The sequence below is a fragment of the Peromyscus californicus genome, unplaced genomic scaffold (assembly GCF_007827085.1).
Source record: "Peromyscus californicus insignis strain IS unplaced genomic scaffold, ASM782708v3 Scaffold_33__1_contigs__length_539039, whole genome shotgun sequence".
NCBI classification, from domain to species: Eukaryota; Metazoa; Chordata; class Mammalia; order Rodentia; family Cricetidae; genus Peromyscus; species Peromyscus californicus.
Genome location: NW_026294544.1, coordinates 216,149 through 224,318, shown reverse-complemented (window position 1 = coordinate 224,318; position 8,170 = coordinate 216,149). Strand labels below are relative to the sequence as shown.

General features: G+C 38.0%; 1 protein-coding gene across 3 annotated transcripts; it reads right to left on the bottom strand.

Annotated features, from left to right (window-relative positions):
- Positions 1 to 4,787: 4,787 nt before the first annotated feature.
- Positions 4,788 to 7,546, bottom strand: LOC128121192 (zinc finger protein 431-like). 3 transcript variants are annotated; one of them, XM_052755609.1, is made up of 4 exons: positions 7,477 to 7,546; positions 7,215 to 7,275; positions 4,997 to 6,075; positions 4,788 to 4,927 (listed from the first exon to the last, which is right to left on the bottom strand). In XM_052755609.1, exons 1-4 carry the CDS (start codon positions 7,544 to 7,546, stop codon positions 4,788 to 4,790), a joined length of 1,350 nt encoding a protein of 449 aa, XP_052611569.1. The 3 variants fall into 3 exon arrangements, with proteins under 3 accessions (XP_052611569.1, XP_052611571.1, XP_052611570.1); XM_052755611.1 differs by having other exon boundaries at positions 4,875 to 4,876; positions 4,946 to 6,075; XM_052755610.1 differs by lacking the exon at positions 4,788 to 4,927 and having other exon boundaries at positions 4,938 to 6,075.
- Positions 7,547 to 8,170: the final 624 nt, after the last annotated feature.

Here is an 8,170-nt window from a genome sequence, read left to right as displayed (position 1 = left end):
TGACTACTTGGGAGTCAGAAAACATCTTGAGCTGCTTAGGACAACTCTGACAGCTGGAACTGCAAGGAGACAATTCAGTGCTGAAGTGCAAGGTATCCTGGACACCTCAAGCTGTTCAGAACAATAGGTCTGCGCTGAAGGTGTCCTAGACACCAGGAGCTGTTTAGCACAGCTCTGATGGTTAGAACTGCAAGGAGACAGTTCAGCCCTGGAGGGAAGTTTTTTTTCATACTTCTTGGGAAAGGTAGGCCTGGAACTGCTTCAGCAGCAAAGGATATCCTAACTGTTCAGGAAAGTCAGGGTATCCTGACTGTTCAGAGAAGTCAGGCTATACCTGGTGTGATGAGGGATGGTCTCCCTGTAGGATATAGCAATCCTGTTCCTCTCCTGGAGAGCCACTACAGCTGAGCTTCACTCAGCCCCCACTTAAGGAGGCTTCCTAGCAAAGTTCTGCTTCTTCTGCCTAAAAAATTGCAAATATGTAGCAATCTCCTCCAGCTCAGGAGAAAAGTGTTGCTTTTTAGCTCTCCTTTGCTCTGTCCACTGACAGACATCTCAGCAATGATCTTCTGTTCAGCTCGCCTTTGCTCAATCCAGTAAGTGATGCCTCAGCAAAGTTCTTCTGTTTATCTCCTCCTTGTCAATTGACTATGGGGGAATCTCAGCAAGGTTCTTCTGTTCAGCTCCTCCTTGCTTAATCCACTATGGGATATCTCAGCAAGGATCTTCTGTGCACTAGTGAATGAAGGTCTTCACACTCAAAACTATTTTGAGAAAGTGATTTATTTAAGAAGGATGAGTCCAGGAGAGTAGTTGCCTCTACCAGGGTGGAGAGAACAGCTCACAACTGAACAGGCAGGGCGGTTTACATAGGATGTCCTGGGGGTAGAGTCTACCCGTGATTGATTAGTTTTTTTTCCCAGGGATTGGCCAGTTTTGTGGGCTAGAGACAGAGATGGTCCCGATTAGCACAGCTTTGATAGCTGGAACTGCAAAAAGACAGTTCAGTCCTAGAAGGCAAGGTGTCCCAGATACCTAAAGCTGCTCAAAACAACAACTCTGGCCTGCAGGTGTCTTGGAAACCTGGAGCTGTTTAGCCCAACCCTGGAGGGAAGATTTTCTAACTTCTCAGGAAAGTCAGGCCTGGAAGTACTTCAGCAGAGAAGTGTATCCTGACTCTTCAGAAAAGTCAGGCTATACCTGGTGTGATGGGTGATGGTCTCCCTGCAAGATATAGCAATCCTGCTCCTCTCCTGTAGACCCACACCAGCTGAGCTTTGCTCAGCGCCCTCTTAAGGGGCCTTCCTAGCAAAGCCCTGCTTCTCTGGCCAAAGAAATTACAAAAATGTAGCAATCTCCTCTGGCTCAGGACAAAAGTGTTACTTTTCAGCTCTTTTTCTCTGTCTACTCAACAAGGATCTTCTGCTCAGCTCCTCCTTGCTCAATCCACTTGAAACATCTCATCAAGGTACTTTTGTTCAGCTCCTCCTTGTTGAATCCACTATGGTATATCTCAGTAAGGTTCTTCTATTCAGCTCCCCCTTGCTCAAAACACCTTGGGACGTCCCAATAAGGTTCTTCTGTGCACCAGTGAATGAAGGTCTTCACACCCAAAACACTTTTGAGATTTTTTTTTGGGGGGGGAGGAGTCCAGAAGAGTAGCTGATTCTACCAGGGTGGAGAGTACAATTGACCAGGCAGGGCAGTTTATATAGGATATTTTGGGGATAGAGTTAACCAATCAGTTTTTTTTTTCTGCCCAGTGTTTTGCCAGTTTTGTGGACTAGGACAAAGATGGTCCTGATTACAGGGACAAATTGTTCTTCTTTCACTGGCCTTTCTTGGCTTTTTGTCACTACCTTTAAGGGAAGGGCATATTTATTTCACTGACTCTGATTCTAGGGACCAAGAGTGTCATTTTGGCACCAGTTTCAGAGTCAGGGCATGTTACCTTGGTTCATTTCTCTGGCTCAGGTCCAACACATAAGTTATGTTTCTTTCCCTGGTTCTGGGCCCTAGGGACAGGATTCTGCTATCCTGTTCTGTGATTGGTTAGTTTCACAAGTTAGTTGGCCAGGGGCAGAGATGGCACTGATTTGAGCCAAACTGTGTTTTTTTTAAAGCTGGCCTTATCTGTGTCATTTTTCCTTAATTCTGGGCTCCAGGGTCATTGTGGGTTTCTTTACCCAGCCCCCTTTCCCTATACTTTTTACAAAACAACAATCATTGAAAGTACATCATCTACCCTTAGACTTGTTCTTAGGAGACTGACACACAAGGATCATGAATTCTAATGTATCCATGACTAATTACTGACATTCAAACCAAGCAGATAACAAACATTTCAAGGGGATTTATGAAAAAATATTAAAAATAAAACCATGAACAAAAATCCACCACCCTTTCACAAACACCCTTACTTAAAAAGTATGATCACATACTACCTGAGAGTTAAATAAAAATGAACCACTTAGATGATAGCCATCCCATTCTACACAAGGCAGCAGATAAAAATCTCTGAATAAGTGAAAGTGCCAAAGAAGGTGAACAAAAGCCACAGAATGAATATAAGGACCACAAAATAAACTTTACTAATTGAATTTGCCTTATATCCCACACTTCAGTATCTTACTCAAATGTTGCCAAATAGAAGCTGCAATGGGAACTTTATATCAGTCTTCAGTGAACTTGGTTAATAATTTACTTACATCAAATCTACAACAAAAAAAGTCTTAAAACGGGTTTTTTTCATTGAAACTGAAAACAACTGTGTTAAAGTCTTAACCAAATTGTTTACATAGTTTTCTTTTATATGAGTACCTATCTGTTTTCTTATATCAAGAGAATATAAAAAGCTTTAAAATATTGACAGGGATAGAGACATGATCAAGCCTTTAACACAAGTTGATTTCCTGGACCAAGATCAGATTTTTGGATGACTTCCAGTAACTCTTGCAAGAAGCTCCAAGGGTCTAACCTTCTTGGGAACCAGAATGCACATTCATACACCAAGAGGAAGACAGACAGACAGACACACACACACACAAACACACACACAGCATAATTAAATAAAGTCAAATCTTTAAACTAATTTTCAATCATGAATGTTTTTCTATTATAATTTTGGTAGCATGGGTTTTGAGGCATCTAAAGGATTACAAAGTTTTTCTCAATCACGAATTAGTCCATGTAACAGATAGCAAGCATGTAGGCTTGAAGTCAGAGTATTCTATCATTTTCAGTCTCTGAAAGATTTCAGAAAATTTAGAAAATGATACCTGCTGGAAGAAATCGGTTTTGAGGGTTGGCCTGAGTATTTACATCTGCACACCATTTCCAATTTACACTTTCTGCTTTATGCTGCAGGACAAGAATGTGAACTCTAAAGCCCGGTGGTAGTGGCACATGCCCTTAATCCCAGGACTTGGGAGGCAGAGTCAGGCCTACCTTTGTGAGTTCAAGTTCGGCCTGGTCTACAGAGTGAGATGTATGAAAGGCACAAAGCTATGCAGAGAAACCCTGTCTCGAAAAAACAAAACAAAACAAAATAGTGTGGAATCTTAACTGCCTGCTTTAGCTGCCATGTCTGACACTTGTTTCCATGCCACTTTTACAGGGTTCCTGTATTTCTCTGGAATCAAGGGCCAAGTTAAACCCTTTTCTCAGTTCACTTAGATATGATCCATTATCAAAGCAACAGAAAAGCAAAAATATACATCTATGAAATTTTACACCAGAATTTATTATTTCATGTACTTGAAGAGAGGTGTCTTCCAGAAGTGTGTAGGTCAGTTAGCCTTCAAAAGCAGAAACTCAAAAAGATGGAAAGTGATGGGCAGGATAGTGCACGCCTTTAATGCCAGTACGCAGGAATCAGAGGCAAGTGGAACTCTATCAGTTTGAGGCCAGCCTGCTCTACAAAGTGAGTTTCAGGACAGCCAGGGATATGTAAAGACCTTGTTTTAGTTACCTTATCATTTAACTTTATAGGCCTTTTTGTCCATATTAGTTGACATGTGTAAACAAAATAAAAAGAGACATTATAATGCTTGAACAAATTGTTGACACAGTTTAGATTTTGTTCCAAAATAATTTTGTGTAATGGAATGTAAGTATGTGGCCTGAAATCATAACAATTCATATAGATTCAGATTGCCTTTGGTATGAATTTTTTTCAGATCCTCAAAGTCTAATGTTAAGAGACCAATTACACACTAAAAGTTTTACAGTTATAGGGTTGCTCTGTGTTGTGACTAGACATTGCCACATTGATTACATTCTTAGGGTTTTTCTCCAGTATGTGTTCTTTAATATACTTGAAGATGACTGAGATGTGCTAAGGCCTTACCACACTGCTTACATTCATATGGTTTTTCTCAATTATGTGTTCTTTCATTGAATATAATAGCACTATGATGAACAAAGCCTTTACCACAGTGATCACAATTGTATGCTTCACTCCAGTATGTGTTATATTATAACTTTGAAGATGAGAGTGATGAGCAAAGGCTTGTAGAACACTGTTTACATTCATAGGGTTTCTTTCCAACAAATGTAATATCATGCCTTGAAGATGACAGTGTTGTGCAAAGGCTTTTTCCCACTGATTACATTCATAGGGTTTCTCTCCAGTGTGTGTTTTTGTATGCCTTTGAAGATCACTATTACATACAAGGGCTTTAACACATTGTTTACATACATAGGGTTTTTCTCCCATGTGTACTTTCATACAATTAAAGAGCATTGTGACAAGCAAAGGCTTTACCACACTGACTACATTCAAAGGGTTACTCTCCAGTATGTGTTCTTTTGTGTACTTGAAGATAACTTGGCTGTGCAAAGGTTTTACCACATTGTTTACATTCATAATGCTTCTCTCCAGTATGTATTCTTTCATGCATTTGAAGATGAGAGTGACAATCAAAGGCTTTACCACACTAAGTACATTCAAAGGGTTTCTCTCCTGTATGTGCTCTTTCATGCAGTTGAAGAGCACTGTGTCGAGCAAAGGCTTTACCACACTGATTACATTTATAGGGTTTCTCTCCACTATGTTTTCTTTTGTGCAGTTGAAGACCACTGTGTTGAGCAAAGGCTTTACCACACTGATTACATTTATAGGGTTTCTCTCCTGTATGTGTTCTTTTGTGTACTTGAAGATAATATGGCTGTGTAAAGGCTTTACCACATTGTTTACATTCATAGGGTTTCTCTCCAGTATGTGTTCTTTTATGTACTTGAAGATGACTAAATTGTACAAAAGCTTTACCACATTGTTTACATTCATAGGGTTTCTCTCCAGTATGTGTTCTTTTATGTACTTGAAGATGATTGTGACAAACAAAGGCTTTACCACACTGATTACATTCATAGGGTTTCTCTCCAGTATGTGTTCTTTTATGTACTTGAAGATCATTGTGACGAACAAAGGCTTTACCACACTGATTACATTCATAGGGTTTCTCTCCAGTATGTGTTCTTTTATGTACTTGAAGATCATTGTGACGAACAAAGGCTTTACCACACTGATTACATTCATAGGGTTTCTCTCCAGTATGTTTTCTTTTGTGCAGTTGAAAACCACTGTGGTGAGCAAAAGCTTTACCACACTGATTACATTTATAGGGTTTCTCCCCTGTATGTGTTCTTTTGTGTACTTGAAGATCATTGTGATGAACAAAGGCTTTACCACACTGATTACATTCATAGGGTTTCTCTCCAGTATATGTTTTTTTATGTACTTGAAGATGACTAGATTGTACAAAAGCTTTACCACACTGATTACATTCATAGGGTTTCTCTCCAATATGTGTTCTTTCATGCAGTTGAAGAGCACTGTGTTGAGCACAGGCTTTACCACATTGATTACATTTATAGGGTTTCTCTCCAGTATGTGTTCTTTTATGTATTTGAAGATGAGTGGGGTGGCCAAAGGCTTTACCATAATGATTATTTTCAAAGGGTTTCTCTTCAGTATGTGTTTTTGCATGCCTTTGAGGATGACTATGACATTCAAAGGCTTTACCACATTCAATATATTCATATGATTTTTCTGTAGTATGACTTCTTTCATACCTGCAAGAATAATTGAAACATTTAAAAGATTTACCACATTCATTACATTGTTGAGTATTTATATCTTCATGAATTAATTTTACAATTTGGTCTAAGTATAAAGAGAACTGAGATCTTAAAGATTTAACATGTTGTTTACACTCATGTTGTTCCCCTGCATTAAGGATGACTTTGCATATTTGAATATGCCTTGATGGTAAGAGCCTTTATTACCTGGCTAATATTTGTGGCTTCATTGTTCTCTGAGGTTTTTCACATATTTAAAGAGAACTGGGAGAATTTGGACATTTATGTCCCTTGTTCCATTGATAAAGTTACCAATACTGTGAGTCATGCTATATGTAGAAAGTTAACCCGGACAAACAGAATCATGTACACAGACATTCCTAGTGCCCATAGGGCTTTTCTGTGGTGTATTTGTTGATCTATTTTTAATGAATCTGGAAAACCAATTGTTTGTAAACTTGAATCACATTCAACAAGTATACTCAACATGGGACTACTACATGTCTTTTAAGTGTTCTGAGATTGAGAGATGTGCATAGCTTCCTCCATGTCCTTATGTTTTTATGGCTGGTATCCAAAGTGACATATAATATAACTATTAAAGAAAGAATAACAACAAGTATATTTCCACATTTCATTTACAGTTGGACTTTCTGTTCCTCATCAATGTGTGGCACAGGGAATAATGTTTCTCTACAACAACCCCCCCTTTACTCTTGACTCGAACTACCTATTTAACTGAAATTAGCAAAGACAGAACAACTATATGAGTAACTATACTATGGACTATTTGCTTATTACAAGGTTGTGTATATATTCTTATCACATAGTCAATGAGTATATCTTTTGTAATATGTAATAATATGAAACTAAATGGATTGCCATTTGTACAGCATAGCTTTGATGATGCTATTATTCAAATGGTGATTTGTCATAGGCATTTTTTGTCTTCCTTCTTAAAAGAATCACTTGCAAACACAAATCGCTTACCTGCCATGTGTCTTTATGAGCATTTAATGATCATCAATGCATTTTAAGCTGTAATTATTTACACTGTTTAATTTAATTAAAACATCCACATAAATTAAATATAACCAGAGTCCCATTTCTATCAGTTTTTACAAGAAAATTACCTTCCATGTTTTTGAGAACTTTGACAATGTTCTTCAACTTCAAGAATTTCCCAGTTGTAGCCTAAAATGTAGGATGAGAAAATGTATGAAATACTGCAGGATACTGAAAATTTTACATTACTATCTTCAGTGATCCTTAGAATCAAATCTTATTTATTCACCTCGTTTTTCCTCATTCTCAATCACAATTGCAGAAGAGCATCAACAACTAAGAAACAGTTGTCCCTTTCTTTAAAATGTGAAGGAAAATTTATATTATTACCTATAGCTGTGAGGTTCATATAAGTCTCCAGCATCACATCTTTGTAGAGATTCCTCTGTGAAGGATCCATCAATGCCCACTCTTCCTGAGTGATGTCGATATGCACATCATTATAGGTCACTGTATTCTAAAATATACCATACATAAATATGCCAACCATATGTATAAAACAAAAAGCATGATACAGCATTGTAAATGTGTGCTTCTTTTAGAATATAGCCATATAATTCTGGTTAGAGCTACACAAATTCTATAACTCAGACATTAAAATGAAATCAAATTACTTCAAAAATAAACTGAATAGGAGGTTGACCTCTATTATTTCTGAATGCTCTGAACAGGATACCACCTTGCAAGAGAAATCCCTATTAACAGAGATAGAGAGACAAGCAAACACTTCAACAGTACTGAGCACCCATTAGAGAAATTATATGAACAATTATTAACTACAGAGAAGATTTGTAAGCTGAGCATATTGGCTCACGCCTTTAATCCCAGAACTTAGAAGGTAGAAGCAGGTATATGTGCTTCTGATGTGAAAGTTAGCCTAGTCTTTGCTAACTGCATCTGCACTGAATCTTCCATTCAAACAAACAAAAAAGATAAGATGAACTCAGAGATTTTTTTTTTACTGAAGATCCTACAAAGAGTTTGGCATTCACTCCAGGGCTCTATTCATTTTCCAGAAACCTGA